The sequence below is a fragment of the Nerophis ophidion genome, linkage group LG27 (assembly GCF_033978795.1).
Source record: "Nerophis ophidion isolate RoL-2023_Sa linkage group LG27, RoL_Noph_v1.0, whole genome shotgun sequence".
Taxonomy (NCBI): Eukaryota; Metazoa; Chordata; class Actinopteri; order Syngnathiformes; family Syngnathidae; genus Nerophis; species Nerophis ophidion.
The window spans coordinates 23598012-23620727 of record NC_084637.1 but is presented as its reverse complement, the minus strand read 5'-3'; the positions used below and the strand labels follow the sequence as shown (position 1 = coordinate 23620727).

The following is a 22716-nucleotide window of genomic DNA, read 5'->3' as shown; positions in this document are numbered from 1 at the left end:
AGACAACTTGGACTTACTAAAAAGTCTCTAAAGATAAGGAGCACTTCGGAAAGAGTCTTTGGATTGACGAAGGAGTCCACACCTTGGACTCACTAAACTTAGACATTTCAAGAGAACTTGGGACTTACTAATGTGTCTTGGGTTGACTAAAGAGTCTTTGGAGACCAGTTGGACTAACTGAAATCTGTAGAGACTGGTTACACTGACTAAGTATATTTCTTTGAATTGATTAAACGGTCTTTAGACACCAGTTGGACTTTAAATAAGGCATGAGTTTAAAAAAGTAAATACATCATTTTTTAATGACATCTTATTCACCTTTGCAAAGAAAGATGGTCCTCATCGTGCTTCTCCCTGATTGGCTGAAAACGACTGCAGCTTTAGCCAGTCAACTGCATCTGTTTGCTCGAGCAGGCAGCCGACTGCTCGGGGAGCGTTCGGGGGCGTTTGCTCGGCTGCTGCTCCGTTTGGTCAATGTCTCTGAAACCGTCCGACGTGATTTGGTAGCTGACCGTGGCCTCCATGTGGTTTGGAGATTTAAAGATGGTGGCCTGCCTCTGTGAGCCTGCCCACCGCAGGAGGAGTCTCAGGGTGGGGGCGTGGCCCCAGCTCTCCCCCAGTGCGGGGACGAGCTGGGATTGTCCGCCTCGTAGCCTCGTGGTCATCTGGTTGGTCAAGACCACGGCCACGTTGTGCTTGGTCGCCATGGAGATGAGCTGCTGGGCGAGGCCGTTGAGGAGGCGTGTCCGCTGTGACAGCTCGTCGAAAAGCTGTCGGAAGGGAAAGGCCACGCTGTCAATCACGAGGAGGCGGACCTGAGGGTGAGCAGACAGGAAGTCGGGCAGCAGATAGACCTCGGCGAGGAGCTCCACGTAGTCGTGGCAGCGCACCTGAAGCACACCAAGACCAGGACATGATCACTTTGCATCCCTTCTTGTCAGGTGGCGAGTACGTCGCACCGTACCAGGAAGATGTTGGACAGGATGTTGTCCACGTTAAAGGTGGTCATGGCATCCCGTTGGTCCGCGTCGTCCGCTAACAAGGAGCAATGGCGGACGGCGGCGGCGGCGATGTCGACGACTCGTTGAACGACGAAGCTTCCTTCCGTGTCGATGAAGACCGCCTGACCTCCGAGACCGCCGAAGCACGCCGGCACCTGGACGTCCACCGCCAACTGCAGACTGAACATACCTTTGTCACATTTGATATGTGTGGGTTCTTGTATTTTTACCTTTCTTGAGACATCAAGAAGGAAAGGTAGCTTCCATATGAGGAGGTGTGATCAAGTTAGGACATAAATCATGGTCCCAATACAGAAAACCATTGCATCTAATAGAGAATGTCTCATTTGCACCCCTGGTGATGAAATCCATCAAAATGAGGGTGGTCCCAAAAAGGAAGGATTTTTCAAATTGACTGTGTCAGTTTTAAAAGTGCTCCCCCTTTGGTCAACATATGAAATAACAAGTGTGTGTAAAAAATCAAAGTGCTTCCCCCCTGGCCAACATATGAAATAACAAGTGTGTGTAAGAAACTGAAATGCACCCCCTTTTGGCCAAAATGTATTAAAAAAAATAAATATATATGTACAGTGGGGCAAAAAAGTATTTAGTCAGCCACCGATTGTGCAAGTTCTGTCACTTAAAATAATGACAGGGGTCTGTAATTTTCATCATAGGTACACTTCAACTGTGAGAGACAGAATGTGAAAAAAAATCAAGGAATTCACATTTTAGGAATTTTAAATAATTTATTTCTAAACTATAGTGGAAAATATGTGTTTGGTCAACCATTCAAAGTTCTCACTGATGGAAGGAAGTTTTGGCTCACGATACATGGCCCCCTTCATTCTTTCCTTAACACGGATTAATTGTCCTGTCCCCTTAGCAGAAAAACATCCCCGAAACATGATGTTTCCACCCCCATGCTTCACAGTAGGTCTGGTGTTCTTGGGATGCAACTCAGCATTCTTCTTCTTCCAAACGCGAGTTGAGTTTATACCAAAAAGTTCTATTTTGGTTTCATCTGACCACATGACATTCTCCCAATCCTCTGCTGTATCATCCATGTGCTCTCTGGCAAACTTGAGACGGGCCTGGACATGCACTGGCTTAAGCAGGGGGACACGTCTGGCACTGCAGGATTTGATTCCCTGTCGGCGTAGTGTGTTACTGATGGCAACCAATGTTAATTTTGACAGCAAAATTAGATTTAGTTTTAGTCATAGTCTTTTGACTAAAATGTAATTTAATTTTAGTCATAATTTAGTTATTTAAATTGTTTTAGTTTTAGTCTAGTTTTAGTTGACAAAATATCATAAGATTATAGTCGACGAAAACTACAGTAGATTTAGTCGACTAAAGGGTAATATGTAAACTTTCCTTTCAATTTCTGAAAGTCAAAGCAAAACAGCGGAAAAATCCCTGATACAAGTCGTATTTTGATGAAAATCATGTCTCAAATTTAGTATTTCACGAGTAAGCCGTGTAATAAACGGGATAACGTCGAGTGAGTTGTATGTTTTGGAAAATGCTTACCTGTGTGTGGATTTCGGGGTGATTGGACTGTAAATGTCGCTTCAAGTTTGTTGTGTTTTTCCCCGTAATCCTCGCGCTGCATTTCTTACACTGCATCTTGTTATCTTTGACGTCAAATATAAAATTTCCCCATATGTCCTCTCTCCTCTTCCTCCCCGGCGTTGACATGTTGTCTTCTGCAGCACATTCCCGGGTCAGTCTCAAATGCAAACTACGTTTACGTAACTTCCTTACCACGTCGCTCTGATTGGTTCTCTTCCCAACTCCTCCCGTCTCTTCCTAACGAAATGAGTTCCGATTGGATCTCGTCTCTGGCAGACATTTTCGTCTCGTTTTTATTCGTTGACGAATATGTCAATACACCTCGTCATCGTCTTAGTCCACGTAAATTATTTTTTATTTAGTTATTGTCTCGTTTTAGTCAAAAAAAAAAGGTCGTTGACGATAACTATGACGAAAATTTTTCGGCAACAAAATTAACACTGATGTCAACCTTTGTTACTTTGGTCCCAGCTCTCTGCAGGTCATTCACCAGGTCCCCCCGTGTGGTTCTGGGATTTTTGCTCACCGTTCTCATGATCATTTTGACCGCACGGGATGAGATCTTGCGTGGAGCCCCAGATCGAGGGAGATTATCAGTGGTCTTGTATGTCTTCCATTTTCTGATAATTGCTCCCACAGTTGATTTTTTTCACACCAAGCTGCTTGCCTATTGTAGATTCCCTCTTCCCAGTCTGGTGCAGGTCTACAATTATTTTCCTGGTGTCTTTCGACAACTCTTTGGTCTTGGCCATTGTTAAGTTTGGAGTCTGACTGTTTGAAGCTGTGGACAGGTGTCTTTTATACAGATAACGAGTTCAAACAGGTTCCATTAATACAGGTAACGAGTGGAGGACAGAAGAGCTTCTTAAAGAAGAAGTTACAGGTCCGTGAGAGCCAGAGATCTTCCTTGTTTGAAGTGACCAAATACTTATTTTCCACCATAATTTACAAATAAATTCTTTAAAATTCCTACAATGTGAATTCCTGCATTTTTTTTTCACATTCTGTCTCTCACAGTTGAAGTGTACCTATGATGAAAATTACAGACCTCTGTCATCATTTTAAGTGGGAGAACTTGCACAATCGGTGGCTGACTAAATACTTTTTTGCCCCACTGTATATATAGAGACTTACTGTAGTAACTTGAAACAAACAATGAAGATTAAAAAACAATTACATACAAAAAAAAAGTATTCACTAAAATCCTACCTTTGTATATATATGCATAGTATGTATATATTATTAATGTTGTAAATACAAATCTTCATATATCTAGAAAGGGTGGTCCTAAAGAGGTAGGCATTTTTTGGAGGTGTCAAGGTAACAAATACAGGAATGTGTGTGTGTGTGTGTGTGTGTGTGTCCCACCAAAGTTGTGTTTTCCCCACTCCCGGTGCGCCGCAGACTTCCGTGGTTTTCCCGACAGGAAGTCCTCCTCCGAGCATGCTGTCCAACTGCGAGGAGAAGGTCACGATGCTCCTTAGCTCCTCCTCTTTCTGCAGGAGGTCAAGCGCGGTAAGAGGAGCCCCTCCTCCTCCTTCTTCTCCGTCAGCTCCTCCCTCTTTCCTCACAGTTTGCAGCACCTCCAGCGCCTCCTGCTGGCTGAGACCCGTCTCTGCAACAGAAATGAGCGATGGGCGGTACTGCACATATTGTTATAGATCCGATACTACTTAAAATATATCAAGATCCCATTTTGCATGTAGCCCTGCGATGAGGTGGCGACTTGTCCAGGGTGTACCCCGCCTTCCGCCCGATTGTATCTGAGATAGGCGCCAGTGCCCCCCGTGACCCCAAAAGGGAATAAGTGGTAGAAAATGGATGGATGGATGGATGGATTTTGCATGTACACCTAAAGATCATGATTGTAATCAGAATAAAAAAGAAAAACATTTTCAACAACAAACTTTGTGACAGTATTCACTAAAGTCGCCCCTTGGTTCCATACTCGCCCAGTAGGATTATTGCCTAAAAAAAATTGTTGGAGCATAAAAAAACAACACAATTTAAGTATGTTTTTAAACATAATTAAAGCCCTCTAAACATGAAATAACAGAAATGTTGTCCCCCAATGTAGCAGCCTTGAGTATTCACCCGGCCACTACAACACGGCTATGACGTGGAAGTATCTCCTCACATCCTGGGTAATTCCTCTGGTTAGAACTGGGCTTCCATGTACAAAAACCATGGGCGTAAGTTGTTTTGCCAAACGTTAGTCAACTTGATGTTCGCAGCTGTGACCATTAGCCGTGTTGTTAGTATTCCGTGTCCCCCTTTGATATCCCTCACATCAAAGGCTCACCCATGTGTGGACGTTTTATTGATGAGGCAGGATTTGATTATCCTCCATGTTGTTGTTGTTAGTATTATTTACCCTAAATCCAGTTAGTTAATATATTTATTGATTAACACAACATAATAATAGAACATAAGACAAATACTGTACTGTAATTAGAGATGGGTACTGAATAAGATTATTTTCTGGCACAGACCGAATTCCGCCGGTCACGTAAAAACCAAAGGTGCCATGTTTTTGGTACCTGGGTTGCTCAGCCAAACTACTTCTAGGTAATGTAGCACTTTCTAATGCCGACAAAGAGACTGAGTAAAAAAAACCTAAACGCTCCAACGTAAGTCCACCTTTCAGCTTGATGCTGATATCATCCTGCTCAGTGGCCTTGTGGTTAGAGTGTCCGCCCTGAGATCGGTAGGTCGTGAGTTCAAATCCCAACCGAGTCATAGCAAACACTATAAAAATGGGACCAATTACCTCCCTGCTTGGCACTCAGCATTAAGGGTAGGAATTGGGGGTTAAACCATCAAAAATGATTCCCGGGCGCGGCCACCGCTGCTGCTCACTGCTCCCCTCCCAGGGTGTGATCAAGGGTGATGGATCAATTGCAGAGAAGAATTTCGCCACACCTAGTGTGTGTGACAAACATTGGTACTACAAAGGCCTACTGAAACCCACTACTACCGACCACGCCGTCTGATAGTTTATATATCAATGATTCATATCAATGATGAAATATTAACATTGCAACACATGCCAATACGGCCTTTTTAGTTTACTAAATTGCAATTCTAAATTTCCCACGAAGTGTCCTGTTGAAAACATTGCGGGATGATTACGCATGTGATGATGCGTGCGTTTGACGTCTCGGGTTGTAGCGGACATTATTTTCCAGCCCGATCCAAGCTATAAGTAGTCTGCTTTAATCACATTATTAAACAGCATTCTGGACATCTGTGTTGCTGAATCTTTTGCAATTTGTTCAATTAATAATGGAGACGTCGAAGTAGAAAGATGGAGGTGGGAAGCTGTTAGCCTTTAGCCACACAAACACAGCCGGTGTTTCCTTGTTTAAAATTCCCGAAGGTGAAGCTTTACTATGGAACAGAGTGGTCAAGCGAACATAGATCCCGACCACATGTCAACCGGCAGTTTTCGGTGAGAAAATTGTGGTAATTAGTCGGCTCTTACCGGACACATCAGCGGAGCTTCCGTCCTGCTGCAGCTGCGTGACTCCCCTCAGAGACACTGGCGGTCAACACATCTGTGGCCACACTCCTCCGACTTTCAGGTACTACTTAATCTCACTAAAACACTAGCAACACAATAGATGGATAAGGGATTTTACAGAATTATCCTAGTAAATGTTTCTAATAACATCTGAATCGCTCCCACTGCCCTCACCTTTTTTTTTTTTCTAGTCTTTCACTCTAAATTTCCTCATCCACGAATCTTTCATCCTCGCTCAAATTAATGGGGAAATTGTCGCTTTCTTGGTCCGAATAGCTCTTGCTGCTGATGGCTCTGATTGTATACAATGTGAGAATGTGAGGAGCTCTACAACCCGTGACGTCACGCACACATCGTCTGCTACTTCCGGTAAAGGCAAGGCTTTTTTATTATTGGCGCAGTGGAAGAGTGGCCGTGCGCAACCCGAGGGTCCCTGGTTCAATCCCCACCTAGTACCAACCTCGTCACGTCCTGAGCAAGACACTTCACCCTTGCTCCTGATGAGTGCTGGTTAGCGCCTTGCATGGCAGCTCCCTCCATCCGTGTGAATGTGTGTGTGAATGGGTAAATGTGGAAGTAGTGTCAAAGCGCTTTGAGTACCTTGAAGGTAGAAAAGCGCTACACAAGTACAACCCATTTATCATTTATTAGCGACCAAAAGTTGCGAACTTTATCGTCGATGTTCTCTACTAAATCCTTTCAGCAAAAATAGGGCAATATTGCGAAATGATCAAGTATGACACATAGAATGGACCTGCTATCCCCGTTTAAAAAAGAAAAGCTCATTTCAGTAGGCCTTTAACTTTAATATACATTGGCTTTGCTAAAGTCATGCTACTGATTAGCACCTTCAAATGTGTAAAACTACATCTAAGATGCGCGTAATTAGTACATTATTTACAGTGTTAACACTTTGTGGGGCACAACATGAAACAGCAACACCCCATAAACAACTGAACGCCAAATGCTGTGTGTATGGTTGTGCGTTGTTATGACACACTTGTTGTCTAGTTACTGTAGTTAGGCAAACAACGAGTAAAAAAAAGTTACCTCGACTAAGGTTGAGCGCCGTGACCGCTGCGACATCATTAAGAATCTGAAAGCCCGCGTTGAGCAGTTTCACTTTGACGCTGGAACTCAGCGGCAGACTGGACACCGGCCTCTGCATGTCTGTCTGCTAACACCGCCGCTCCGGAAGTCCCGCCTCCGCGCCCGCTTTAAGATATATTCCTACCAAAATAAGACCTTCCTGAAACCAAAATAAATATAATAAACATCCATATATCCATCCATTTTCTACCGCTTGTCCTATCTATGGAGCCTATCTTAGCTGCATTCAGGCGGAAGGCAGTGTACACCCTGATAAACATCAACGTGGTAATTCCCCACAAAGGGATACATAAAGTCCATCTTATAAATTGTACATTTTGTAAGGCTTTACTTCAATCGGTTGTGTTTTTTGTGTATTACGAACCAACCATGAGATCATAGACGAAAGAAAGGATAAACACGCTTTTATTTTGGAAGCAACACCAAGAAGTGCAAAAATGTTCAAAACGGAAGATCGTCATCGATTCATTTCGTCATCAACACGCGACTTTCGAGCACGCAGTCGAGTGTTTTCTTGGTGAGATTCTTAAATATTCTTCGTATTTAGCGGTGTACAAACATTCATATTGTGCCATAATTTTTATACGAATGTTGATATAAATTCCAAGCTCTTCTTTTTAAAGTTCTATAGTTTCGTGTTGAAAGTTTCCCTAAAAACAACGTCTTCTCTTCTCTGGACATTTTAAAAGGCGGTGAAAAACATTAGTTTTAAGCAGAGGTGGGTAGAGTAGTCAGAAATTGTACTCAAGTAAGAGTACAGTTACTTTAGAGATGTATTACTCAAGTAGAAGTAAGGAGTAGTCACCCAAATATTTACTTGAGTAAAAGTAAAAAGGATGTTGTGAAAAAACTACTTAAGTACTGAGTAACTGATGAGTAACCTGATTACGGCAAAAAAATAATGCACAAAAACATAAAAATAGCAATGGGCAAATTCAGAGCCAGGAATATCTTTTAAGCATCAAAAACAATATTATATATTAAATAATAGTACATTAAAATAAAATTTAAAAAATGGCACATTGAGCCACAATAACTTAACAGCACCATAGCCTCAGTAGGCATTCATTGATTTGATTGATTGATTAAAACTTGTATTAGTAGATTGCACAGTACAGTACATATTCCGTACAATTGACCACTAAATGGTAATACCCCAATACGTTTTTCAACGTTTATCAATTACTTAATAAATGACCAAGTCGAGGTGATCTACCTCATATATACATACACACACATCATTTATACACACATATCATTTATACACACACATATCATACATACACACACAAATCATATATATATATATATATATATATATATATATATACATAGATACAGATATTTATATATACAGTATATAATTTATATTTATTTATTTTGCCGTTTTTGTTCACATGTTGAAGGTGTTTTAATGAATATACATGCATGTTTAACATATAGATTCCTATCTTTCATGAAGACAAGAATATAAGTTGGTGTATTACCTGATTCTGATGACTTGCAATGATTGGAATCAGACGTTCACGTTTTCAAATGGAGGAGAAAAAAGTTCCTCTTTTCTGTCTAATACCACATGAAAGTTGTTGGTTTTTGGCATCTTATTTGTCCAGCTTCCATATTTGTTTTTATACACTTTACAAGAAATACATTGGCGGCAAACTTCGTAGCTTGCTAGATTGTTTGCACTGGCTTTGGGAGACTCTTATTTTGTTAGCGCAGGCGCGATGGAGCAGCGCTTTTATTGTGAAGACAGGAACTGTGCGATCAGTCTTTAGGCTTTTGACGGGAAGTACGGTTGAAATAAAAAGTGTCTTTTTTCCTTTACACTTTTGATTGATTGATTGAAACTTTTATTGGTAGATTGCACAGTACAGTACATAATCCGTACAATTGACCACTAAATGGTAACACCCGAATACGTTTTTTAACTTGTTTAAGTCGGGTCATGTGACCGCCTGGCTATGTTTGATTGGTCCAACGTCACCAGTGACTGCATGTGATTGGTGAAACGCAGGCATGCGTAGATTCTACTTTGAAGCTCTGTCATTAACCAAAACAAACATTAATAGATCGATAAAAAAAAGTAGCGAGTAGCGAGCTGAATGTTGATAAATGGAACGGAGTAAAAGTAGCGTTTCTTCTCTATAAATATACTCAAGTAAAAGTATGTTTCATAAAAACTACTCGTAGAAGTACAATTTATCCCAAAAGTTACTCAAGTAAATGTAACGGAGTAAATGTAGCGCGTTACTACCCACCTCTGGTTTTAAGTGAACATTTCAGTAATATACCATTATCATTTTTATATACATTCATTATTTGTATTATCATATGTCATACTAGATGCTAGGGAAGTAACGATATCAAAAAATCACGGTACGATGTCACGGTATTAAGTCCACGGTACCATCATCATCAATCTTTATCGCAGACCTTAAGATCCATTAAACATAAAAAACACAATACAAAACACAAAAAAATTAAAAAACAAAACAATAAAAAGAAACTTAAAGCCCAAATGTCAGTTTCTAACATACAAACATGTGTGCCAATGGTTCCACAGTCCAGATGAGTATCTAACAGCACTGCAGCCAGGGTTCATTAACACAGTGATTATGTCATTTTCAGACTCAGATGCCGTCCACATAAACTTATACATAAGGTTGCGCAGCAACGCTGAGAAAGTGGGCACCCCAACACTAACAAACATCTGGCTTGAATTCCCAGGACAAGCTTCATATAATCATTATAAGCAACCTGCAGCTTCTGAAAGCTTTTCTGCTTATACTTTACCCACAGGGGGGCAGTATACAAAGGAGTGCAATAGGCTCTGAATAAGTTGACCTTTACATCATTTGTACAATAATAAAATTTCTTTCTCAGCATGTTGGCTTGGGCATACAGCATACGCCGCTGTCTGTATAGGTTATCATCATAGATCAGTAATGGTTTGCCCCAGATACTTAGTTTTATGACACACACTCAGCACCAGTCCTGACAGATAGAATGAAGGAAAAAAAGAGATCCTTGTCTTCTCCTGTTCTACATATCATAATGACACTCTTCTTTGCATTATGTTTCACATCATATTTTAAACCACAATCTGTACATATATTCAGCAGCTGTTGAACGCCAGCACTGCTAGGAGACAGGATGGCTAAATCATCCGCATACATCAGATGATTAACCACAGTATTACCAAGTACACATCCTGTTCTACAGCTATTGAGCTGTACAGATAGGTCATTCATATATAGATTGAAGAGGACAAGGGAGAGAATTCCCCGCTGGCGTACCCCGTTCCCAACCTTAAATGATGCTGAGCATTTATAGCCCCATCTGATCTGCATGCTCTGATTGGCATACCAATATGACATGATCTGCATGCTCTGATTCGCATACCAATATTGGTATCGACCCAAAAAAGGTTTGGTAAAAATGCCATAGTGTGTAAAATGAAGTGGCAGGAATATAACAAACATAATGCTCAAATGTTCTAATCATATTTTCTTACTATGATATGTATTTAAATTTCAATGAATAGTGCTTCAACATCTACTGTTACAAGAAAATAGTCACAATGAGCAAAACTTACAGTTGTGTCTTTAAAGTGACCATGAATAGTTTGTCTTGCAACCTTTACTTTATGAGTGTCCTCTGCAGTGGATATTTTTTTTATATCATTTTGGATAATGCTGTTTCTCAGACAAGTTAGCTGACAATGTTTCCTTTAGGGAAAAGTGCTTTATAAATATAATTATTTTATTATTTATATGGTCATGGTCAACAAATTAAACAAACAAATTTACATAAATAAACAGTTGTAAATTCATAAATTTAAAATGTTGCAGACCGAAAGGGTTTAGGCTGAAGTTGAACACTTATTGCGCCTAGCCCTATAAACAATTTCAAATACAAGATGAGCTTCCAAACAATATAAAATTTCCTTTGCACAACATATTATAAATACACCTTGTACACAACATAAAAACTGTTCCATTATATACGCAGTAAAGACGTGAAATATCCTTGTGCACGTGTTAGTTAAACATTTGTACCAATTATATACTATATACAAACAATTATACTTCCATTATTATTTATAACCCACATTTAGTTTGTAGTTAACAATAATCATAGTATTAAATACTGTTTTGATTTAAGAGTGATATATTTTTCCAAGACATTGGTCTTAAAGTTGTTTTTAAATGTGTGAATGGAACTGGAACATTTTAAGGAATCATCCAAACTGTTCCACAGATGATTTTTAAATATAATTCACTTCACTAATAATGTATATACCTCACAAAAATTGGTGTTTAGCCTCACTGGCTTAAATATATATTTCCCTGGTGATGGTTTATGAAGTAGCTTCTTATATTACTTGTGGTCCTCCACGGCTGTGACCGGCTTGATGTCTGTTTGGAAACGCTCGTGGCGAAGGTAGTGCGCTTTGCTTTGCAGTACGCATACTTAATTACCTCCGCCAAAGAGGTTCTGTTTTCACCAGAATTTGTTTGTCTGTTTTTAAGCAACATAACTCAAAAAGTAATGGACAGATTTTGATGAAATGTCCAAACTGCTAACACACTTCTCTCAAATGCTTTTTCATTTTCTCCCCTTGTAAAATAATAAGAACCATGAGTACAGATAAAGAATAAAATAAAAGTTAAAATAATATTAGGTAAAAGCCAAATCAAAAAGGTGAGTCTTAAGCCTGCTCTTCAAAACATGTACGTTCTCGGCATCCCTACTATATCAGGGCTGCACAGTGCAACAAATTTCCTCGCAAATGAGCCTAAAAATACACCTTGCGACTTGAAAAAAAAAACAACCTATCGCACGTGTGCGAATAAGGATTTCATTTTGAACTTGTAAAAAATCCATCCAAATTTAAACAAACTAAAATAACATTTTTGCCCATCTTTAGTGCATGTTCGAAATAAACTTAAACCATAACCAAATAGACAAGTGATTGATGCGGAAATGTCACTCGTGACTCTGTGTAGGTCTGGGCAATATGGACCAAAACTGATACCGTGGTACTTTTAGTTTTAATATCGGTTTCTGACTATTTTCTTCTGTGCTACTAATTTTTTTGACATAGTAGCACCTGTGCTACTAGCTAAGCGCACAGCGCTGCATATGCCTATTTTGATCAAACTGTTTGTATTTTAACCATGTGAAGCAGTTTGTGAGCGCTCCCTGTAAGAAATGCTGTATAAATAAAATTGATTTAAGTGCCGTGACTGTGCGGCCTACTATAAAAAAAATTATAAAAAGAGATTTAAACGGATAAGATAATCACACTTAAGTGTTTGTAATTGTCATCGTTTATAATAGTCTGCTTTGATTTACAGCGAACAGACAAGATAAAGGAAGATGCCTGCTCAGAAGGAAGAGGAGGACAGGAGGTCGACAACTCAGGAGGAAGAGGAGGACAGAAGGTCGACAACTCAGGACGAAGAGGAGGACAGAAAGTCGACAACTGAAGAGGAAGACGAGGACAGGAAGCAGACTGTTGAGGAGGAAGAGGAGGACATGAAGCAGACTGTTGAGGAGGAAGAGGAGGACATGAAGCAGACTGTTGAGGAGGAAGAGGAGGACACAACAATCAGAGATGATGGCGATGCAGTAGAAATAAGGCAGAAAAAGAGAATTCTTAAAGGGGCAGCACTGACTTCTTCCTCAGACAGGAAGTGTGTTCCAGGGATTTTGTACCTGGGTCACATTCCTCCGAGATTCCGGCCTAAACACCTGAGGAACCTGATGTCCGTCTACGGCGAGATTGGACGTGTTTTCCTGCAACCCGAAGGCAAACGCTAACACAAGGCAATGGTGCGTATGTCCTGAAGACGGCGTGTACGTGACACCATGTTGTGTTGCAGATGGCGAGGTCAAGAAGCGGAAGAGGAAGGCCGGGTCAAGGAGGTGCGACTTCACCGAGGGCTGGGTTGAGTTTCGGGACAAACGCGTGGCCAAGCGAGTGGCGGCGTCCCTCCACAACACTCCCATGGCCACAAGGAAACGCCAGACATTCACATCAGACCTGTGGTGCATAAAGGTACTCTTCTGCCCGGCAACAAGGGGTCCGACTAGATTTGGTATAAATAAAAAAAAGAGTAAATACAAGGTTAATATTGCCAATACTTTTTACTTACTGTATTTTCCGGACTATATGGCGCGCCGAATTATAAGGTACACTTCCAATGAATGGTCTATTTTTGATCTTTTTTCACATATAAGGCGCACTGGATAATAGGGCGCATTAAAGGAGTCATTATTATTTTTTTGTTATGCAGACCACTTCTTTGTGGTCTACATAACATGTAATGGTGGTTCTTTGGTCATAATGTTGCATAGAAGATGTTTTACAGATCATCTTCAAGTTGCTTTCTTACAGTCGCTTCAGGATGCGCCGTTTTGTGGGCGGTCTTTTTTACGTGGCTCACCTCCGGCAGCGTATTCTCCCCGTCATCTTTATAGTAACGGTGTAGCGTGGAAGGACAGGAGTGGAAGAAGTGTCAAAAGATGGAGCTAACTGTTTGAATGACAATCAGCCTTTACTTCAATCAATAACGGAGCAGCATCTCCTCATCCGGAAACAACTCCACCATATGTGTCTCGTGAAAAACCATCCGACCGGAACTCTAATAACTAAAATTAATTGGATGAATAATGTAAACTCATTACACCGGTATGTTTTAGCGCTTTCATGGCGAGTTTACTGACGGATATAAGTAAGAACTTTACACTACTTTTTATAAGAAATGGCAACAACGGAGGATGACAAGAAGATAACAAGAAGATAGAGAAAAAGAAGACGATTATCGACTATGGCATCTCCACGGACTACAAATCAATCAATGTTTATTTATATAGCCCTAAATCACAAGTGTCTCAAAGGGCTGCACAAGCCACAACAACATCTTCGGTTCAGAGCCCACAAAAGGGAAAGGAAAATTATTCCGTACATTTGGCGCACCGGCTTATAAGGTGCACTGTCGAGTTTTGAGTAAAGAAAGGATTTTAGGTGCGCCTTATAGTCTGGAAAATACGGTAAATGTTTTTCACACAGATAAAATGCGGACCTGCGCAATTTTTCAGAACTTATGCAGATCCCAAATACAGATCAGCAGGTACCAGAAGGTAAGACAAATTGCTTTTGCATAATATTGCAAAACAAAACGCCAGATAACGTCTTAATAATAATAATGATAATAATAATAATGGATTAGATTTATATTGCGCTTTTCCATTATTAGATACTCAAAGCGCTCACAGAGAAGTGGGAACCCATCATTCATTCACACCTGGTGGTGGTAAGCTACATCTGTAGCCACAGCTGCACTGGGGTAGACTGACGGAAACGTGGCTGCCAGTTTGCGCCTACGGCCCCTCCGACCACCACCTATCATTCATTCATCATTCATTCACCAGTGTGAGCGGCACCCGGGGCAAGGGTGAAGTGTTCTGCCCAAGGACACAACGGCAGCGATTTGGATGTCAACAGGCGGTGAGCGAACCTGCAACCCTCAGGTTTCTGGCACGGCCGCTCTACCCACTACACAATGCCGCCCTAAACACCACAATAATACTCCTATGTTGACGTACATCAAGCGGTGCGGCTTCATAGCTTACCAAAGTCGTACTAAAACATTTTTGATAGATTTTTGAAAGCTGTGTGTAATGTTCTATATTTTCAATGGAACATATAAAATGTTGTTTACTTGAGTCATATCGCAGTCTTCACGTATGTCTTATGTGTGACTGCCATCTACTGGTCACACTTATCATTACACCGTGTACCAAATAAAATAGCTTCGAGGTGGTTAAGCAAAACCAGAATTATTCCGTACATTAGGCGCACCGGCTTATAAGGTGCACTGTCGAGTTTTGAGGAAAGAAAGGATTTTAAGTGCGCCTTATAGTCTGGAAAATACAGTAAATGTTTATAGGACCAAATCATTTTGGCTTCAATGCATTGGGGATGGTTATAAGAATAAAACACGACAATGAGAAAAAATATTTGATCAATTTCACATGAGATAAATGCAACAATGTAACGGCACCAACAATCAAAGTACCGCTATGAATCATCATCATCCATCACTAACAGCCCGACGGCCCTTTCGACTGGAAATGTGAACACAAAGAACCCATGACAGAACAATACCACGATTATAGATCAAATATGAAGCACATGTAATCATGAGTAGTTCAAATTTATCTACAGCAATCTGATTCCAATGTTTAGTCATTTGACGGCACCTTTTATTACATACCCTTGTTTGATCAGAAATAACTTCGAGACTGCAGACAATATATTGACGTACTCAATGTCAACAAAGTACTTGAATTAAAAAAATGTTCACAGGGTGTACATCACTGAAAAAAGGTTGAGAACCACTGATTTAGACGATGTATGTGAAGTGAATTATATTTCTATAGCGCTTTTCTCTAGTGACTCAAAGCGCCTTACATTGTGAAACCCAATATCTAAGTTACATTTTTAAACCAGTGTGGGGGGCACTGGAAGAAGGTGCGTAAAGTGTCTTGCACAAGGACACAACGGCAGTGACTAGGTTGGCAGAAGCGGGGATCGAATCTGGAACCCTCAAGTTGCTGGCATGGCCACTCTACCAACCGAGGTATACCGCTCCATATGATGTAAATTATATACATATAGCTGACGATAGACATTTTCCTACTACCATTATGCATCTTATACTGCTCATGTAACTACTTGGTATTAGATCGATATCCCAAATTTGTAGCGTCGCTCGAAACTAATAAGTGCGAAAATAAAAGTGTTTATTACATTTGACCAGAAGTGTAGCCAGAAACATGTAAGCAGATATTTCCAGTAGATTAATAATCGTTTTGAGGAATTAATACAACCAGAAATTAGGCAATATTAGAATCATAAACACTTTTATTGACCAAGTATGTTTAACATACAAGGAATTGGACTTGGTAGACTGTGCTCACATGGTTAACTGTATGAACTAAAACTGTAAACAAGTGTTTAAATCACTAGTATGTGCAAGACTAATAAAACAATAGTGCACTGGTAAATGGAGCAAAGAGCAAAAAGGTGAAGTGAACATGAGTTTGTACATTTGACAGCGACTGATATGCAATATATATCACCATATATATTTTGGTTCATATACGAAGTGATAATGCTGATGCTAGCATGCTAACTATTTTGGCAAATTTTGTAACCGTTTACACTAAAATCACATCATTTGGTACTTGAGATATGATAGCCGCCATAGACCTCAGAGTCATATAGCTTAGTACGAGACACATGCTAACCGTGAGCATGTTAATGTTAGCATGCTAGTATGATAACATTAGTATGCTAACATTTTAGGAAAATGTTTTAACTATTTTCCCTTGAGTCATAACTTGGTACTTGGCATATGTTAACTGTTAGCATATTAATGTTAGCATGCAAACTTTTTGGGCAAATTTTGTAACTGTTTTTCCCAGAGTCATATAACTTGGTATTTAATATATGTTAACTGTTCGCATGCTAACTTTTTGGGCAAATGTAACTGTTAACCCTAAAGTCATATAACTTTGTACTTGATATATTTTTACTATTAGTATGCTAATGTTAGCGTGCTAAATTTTCTGGAAACAGTTTGTAACCATTTACCCCAGAATTACATAACTTGGCACTTGACATATGCTAACTTTTTTTTAGCCAATTAATGCCGCCATACACCTTAGACTCATATAGTTTGGTACGCTACACATGCCAACCGTGAAAATGGCAACATATGCATTCTAATATGATGAAATTAGCATGCTAACATTTTAGGAACATTTTGTAACCGTTTTCCCCAGTTTCATTTACCTTGGTACTTGTTATGTTAACGGTTAGCTGCTAGCGCTTTAGGCAAATTTTGTTACTGGTTTCTTCAGTGTCATAGAACTCCATACTTCATATATGTTGACTGTTAGCATGAGATGGTTAGTTTTTGGAAAACTTGGTACTGAACATATGCTAACTTTTTTCAGCCAATTTTTCCGCCGTAAACCCCAGAGTCATAAAACTTGGCACGTGGCACATGTTATTGTTAGTATGCTCGTATGATAACATTAGCATGCCAACGTTTTTGGAAAGTTTTGTAACCATTTCCCCCAGAGTCATATAACTTGGTACTTGATATACCCTATTTTTCGGACTATAAGATGCACTTAAAATCCTTTTTTTGCCTCAAAACTCTACAGTGCGCCTTCTAACCCGGTGCTCCTAATGTAAGGAATACATTTGGTTGAGCTTACCCACCTCGAAGCAATTTTATTTGGTACATGGTGTAATGATAAGTGTGACCAGTAGATGGCTGTTATACATAAGAGATGAAAGTAGGCTGCACCGATTGATGTGCTTCAAAATACAAGTGTCATAGTTTGTGTATAAGGTAAGACAAAGATGACTGGGAGAGGATGCTGCCAAAAGTGAGCCACGTAAATAAGACCGCCCACAAAACGACCCATCTGGAAGCGACTGTCAGAAAGTGGCTTGAAGATGATCTGTGAAACCTCATCAATGCAACATTTTGACTAAAGAACCACCATTACATGTTATGTAGACCACAAGGAAGTGTTTTACATTTAGAAAAAAAAAAAATATATATATAAGTATTTTAATGCGCCTTATAATCCGGTGCGCCTTATATATATGAAAAAAGTTCAAAAATAGACCATTCATCGGCAGTGTGCCATATGGTCCGGAAAATACGTAGTGTTAACTGTCAGCATGCTGGTGGTAAATTTTGTAACTGTTTTCCCCAGAAACCTATAACTCGGTGCTTGATAAATGTTAGCTGTTAGCATGCTAACCTTTTTGGCAAATTTTGTAACCGTTTTCCCCTGAGTCCTATAACTCGGTACTTGATCAATGTTAACCGTTACCATGTTACTATTAGCATGCTAACCTTTTGACAAATTGTTTAACTGTTTTCCCCTGATTCCTATAACTCGGTGCTTGATAAATGTTAGCTGTTAGCATGCTAACCTTTTTGGCAAATTTTGTAACCGTTTTCCTCTGAGTCGTAATTTGTTACTTGATGAATGTTAACTGTTAGCATGCTGATGTTTGCATGCTAACCTTTTTTGCAAATTTCGTAACCGTTTTCCCCTGAGTCCTATAACTCGGTACTTTATAAATGTTAACTGTTGGCATGCTGATGTTAGCATGCTAACCTTTTTGGAAAATTTCGTAACTGTTCTCCCTTGAGTCCTATCACTCGGTACTTGATAAATGTTAACGGTTAGCATGTTACAATTAGCATGCTAACATTTTGGCCAATTTTTTAACTATTTTCCCCTGAGTCCTTTAACTCGGTACTTTATAAATGTTAACTTTTGGCATGCTGATTTTAGCATGCTAACATTTTTGGAAAATTTAACAACTGTTTTCCCTTGAGTCCTATAACTCGGTACTTGATAAATGTCAACGGTTAGCATGTTACTATTAGCAAGCCTACCTTGTGGCACATTTTTTAACTGTTTTCCCCTGAGTCCTATAACCTGGTACTTGATAAATGTTAACTGATAGCATGCCGTTGTTTGCATGCTAACCTTTTTGGCAAATTTCGCAACCGTTTTCCCATGAGTCCTATAACTCTGTACTTGATAAACGTTAACTGATAGCATGGTGATGTTAGCATGCTAACCTTTTTGGCAAATTTCGCAACTGTTTTCCCCTGAGCCCTATAACTCGGTACTTGATAAATGTTAACGGTTAGCATGTTACAATTAGCATGCTAACCTTTTGGCCAATTTTTTAACTGTTTTCCCCTGAGTCCTATAACTTGGTACTTGATAAATGTTAACTGATAGCATGTTGATGTTAGCATGTTGATGTTAGCATGCTAACCTTTTTTGGCAAATTTTGCAACTGTTTTCCCCTGAATCCTATGACTCGGTACTTGATAAATGTTAACGGTTAGCATGTTACTATTGGCATGCTAACCTTTTGGCAAATTTTTTAACTGTTTTCCCCAGAGTCCTATAACTTGGTACTTGATAAATGTTAACGGTTAGCATGTTACAATTAGCATGCTAACCTTTTGGCCAATTTTTTAACTGTTGTCCCCTGAGTCATATAACTTGGTACTTGATAAATGTTAACTTATAGCATGTTAAAGTTAACATGCTAAACTTTTTGGGCAATTTTTGCAACTGTTTTCCCCTGAGTCCTATAACTCTGTACTTGATAATTGTTAACTGATAGCATGTTGATGTTAGCATGCTAACCTTTTTTGGCAAATTTTGCAACTGTTTTCCCCTGAATCCTATAACTCGGTACTTAATAAATGTTAACGGTTAGCATGTTACTATTGGCATGCTAACCTTTTGGCAAATGTTTTAACTGTTTTCCCCAGAGTCCTATAACTTGGTACTTGATAAATGTTAACGGTTAGCATGTTACAATTAGCATGCTAACCTTTTGGCCAATTTTTTAACTGTTTTCCCTTGAGTCCTCTAACTTGGTACTTGATAAATGTTAACTGATAGCATGTTGATGTTAGCATGCTAACCTTTTTTGGCAAATTTTGCAACTGTTTTCCCCTGAATCCTATAACTCGGTACTTGATAAATGTTAACGGTTAGCATGTTACAATTAGCATGCTAACCTTTTGGCCAATTTTTTAACTGTTTTCCCCAGAGTCTTTTAACTTGGTACTTGATATATGTTAACTGTTAGCATGCTTATTAGTCTTTTAGCAAAGGTTGTAACTGTTTACTCCAAAGTCATACAACTTGGTACAAGATATATGCTAACTGTTAGCATTCAGTGACGGAGGTGTGATGAAGACTTTGGTGTCACAGTACCTGCACAGGTTCCAGTGGACACACCTGAGCGAGCGTCTGGCCTATGAGCAGATGGTTCTAAAGCAGCGCCTGCGGACTGAAGTGTCGCAGGCCAAGAGGGAGACCAACTTCTACCTGGACGCCGTGGACAAGAGTGCTCACATGGACAAAGTGAGGAAGAGAAAGAAGGACGACACACAGCAGGTAAGTTTGTCTATAATTCCATCCGTGCATGTAACGTGTGTAGGGAGGAGGTCAAAAAGACAACATTTGTTCTCGCCAGGTGGAGGAGCGCACCTGGGACTTCACACAGCGGCAAACGGAGGAGGAGATCCAGAAGAAGAAGAAGAAACGAAAAGACGCAATTAGCCAGAAGCAGCAGGACAAGGACCGCCTCCACCAGCAAAAGAGCCAATCAAATGTCTCCTTGCTGGCAAAGATTTTTAACAGCCAACAGCCTTAGCATCTTTCTGTACAATATATATTCCTGTCGGTTTGACTTACACAGGCTTTTATTTTGAAGAGCAGTGGACTATATGAAGCTCCTGTAGGGGGCAACAGTGAGTTTGCGACATAAAGGCATGTGTCGTCAGATTATGTTGCTGGAAGGACAATAATATATTTCTCTTGGCTGTAAAGATACAAAGTGTAGGGAAAATTAATTAATTGTTTTTTAACCCTTGTGTAATGTTCATATTGTTACTCAGCCAGCGTTTGTAGGTCTAATGGACCTGTTGCATTTTTTGGCTTTTAATGCCTCACAATCAAACACTTTTATGTTAAAATACTGAACATATATTTATCTGTTTAGTTTCTTAACATAAAAGTGTTTGATAGTGAGGCATTAAAGGCCGCAAAATGCAAAGGGTCCATCAGAAGTCCCAAACGCTTTTATGTTAAATTACTGAACAGATGTTTACCTTATCCCAATAAACATCTGTTCAGTATTTTAACATAAAAGTGTTTGATTGTGAGGCATTAAAAGCCACAAAATGCAACCGGTTCATCAGAACCCCCCCAAACCCTGGCTGAGTAACAACAATCTGAATTTTGCACGGAAAATCTCTCTGCCAAATTTTGCATCCCACAGGGATTATTCTTTTGTGTTTCTGCACCTGCGGTTCCCAGGCAAGGGTGCAACATTGTTTGTCAACACGGTCTGCTCTCATTTTCTCGCACATTTTGACCCTCTGATATTCTGTGTACCTACACTCTGTCCTCCTCCTGTCTAGGCCGTGTGTGTGTGTGTGTGTGTGTGTGTGTGTGTGTGTGTTACACAGGATGTCAATTTTCACACTATATGTAATAGAAATGTGTGGAGGGGGGGTATGGTTTCTGGTCATTAAATATGTTCTTCACAGAAAATTAGCCGCAGTCACTGAGTGTCAGTTTCAACATAAAAGTGTTTTATTGTGAGGCATTAAAAGCCACATAATGCAACGGGTCCATCAGAACCCACAAACGCTGGCTGACTAACAACAATATGAATGTTGCGCGGAAAATTTCTCTGCCAGTTTCTGCATCCCACAGGTATTCTTCTTTTGTGTTTCTGCACCTGCGGTTCCCACACAAGGTTTCAACACTGTCTGCTCTCATTTTTTCGCACATTTTGACCCTCTGATTGTTTGTGTACCTACACTCTGTCCCCCTGTTTAAGCCTTGTGTGTGTGTTTGTGTTACACAGAACATCAATGTCCACACTTCTATTAGCCCTGGGTCTAGTGGACCCAGACATCTTATATGTAATGGAAATGTGTAGGTCTCTGCCAGTTTCTCCATCCCACAGGGATTCTTCTTTTGTGTTTCTGCACCTGCAGTTCCCACACAAGGTTTCAACATTGCTCTCATTTTCTCGCACATTTTGACCCTCTGATTGTTTGTGTACCTACACTCTGTCCTCCTGTCTAGGCCTTGTGTGTGTGTTACACAGAACATCAATTTCCACACTTCTATTAGCCCCGGGTCTAGTGGACCCAGACATCTTATATGTAATAGAAATGTGTAGGCCTCTGCCAGTTTCTGCATCCCACAGGGATTCTTGTTTTGTGTTTCTGCGCCTGCGGTTCCCACACAAGGTTGCAACATTGTCAACACTGTCTGCTCTCATTTTCTCACACATTTTGACCCTCTGATGTTCTGTGTACCTACACTCTGTCCTCCTCCTGTCTAGGCCTGCTGTGTGTGTTAGTTACACAGAAGGTCAATTTCCACACTTCTATTAACCCCGGGTCTAATGGACCCAGACATCTTATATGTAATAGAAATGTCTGGAAGGGGGTGTATGGTGTGTGGTCATTAAATATGTATTCTGATATATGTTCTTCACAGAAAATTTGACAAAGTCAGTGAGTCTCAGTTTCAACATAAACGTGTTTGATTGTGAGGCATTAAAAGCCACAAAATGCAACGGGTCCATCAGACCCACAAACGCTGGCTGAGTAACAACAATATGAACATTGCACAGAATTTTTTTCTGCCAGTTTGTGCATCCCACAGTGATTCTTCTTTTGTGTTTCGGGGCCCACACAAGGTTGCAACATTGTCAACAATGTCTGCTCTCATTTTCTCGCATATTTTGACCCTCTGATGTTCTGTGTACCTACACTCTGTCCTCCTATCTAGGCCTGCTGAGTGGTTGTTTGTTTCTTTGTTAGTTACACAGAACAT

General features: G+C 40.1%; 2 protein-coding genes across 2 annotated transcripts; one reads left to right on the top strand and one right to left on the bottom strand.

Moving 5' to 3' along the window:
* Positions 1-274: 274 nt before the first annotated feature.
* Positions 275-7293, bottom strand: LOC133544566 (DNA repair protein RAD51 homolog 3-like). Its single transcript, XM_061890046.1, has 4 exons — positions 7153-7293; positions 3948-4194; positions 965-1181; positions 275-890 (listed from the first exon to the last, which is right to left on the bottom strand). The coding sequence occupies exons 1-4, from the start codon at positions 7268-7270 to the stop codon at positions 381-383; spliced, it is 1092 nt and encodes a 363-aa protein (XP_061746030.1). The 5' UTR covers positions 7271-7293; the 3' UTR covers positions 275-380.
* A 358-nt stretch (positions 7294-7651) lies between these two features.
* On the top strand, positions 7652-21414 carry LOC133544155 (activator of basal transcription 1-like). Its single transcript, XM_061889250.1, has 5 exons — positions 7652-7729; positions 12576-13030; positions 13104-13279; positions 20068-20253; positions 20333-21414. The coding sequence occupies exons 2-5, from the start codon at positions 12598-12600 to the stop codon at positions 20510-20512; spliced, it is 975 nt and encodes a 324-aa protein (XP_061745234.1). The 5' UTR covers positions 7652-7729; positions 12576-12597; the 3' UTR covers positions 20513-21414.
* Positions 21415-22716: the final 1302 nt, after the last annotated feature.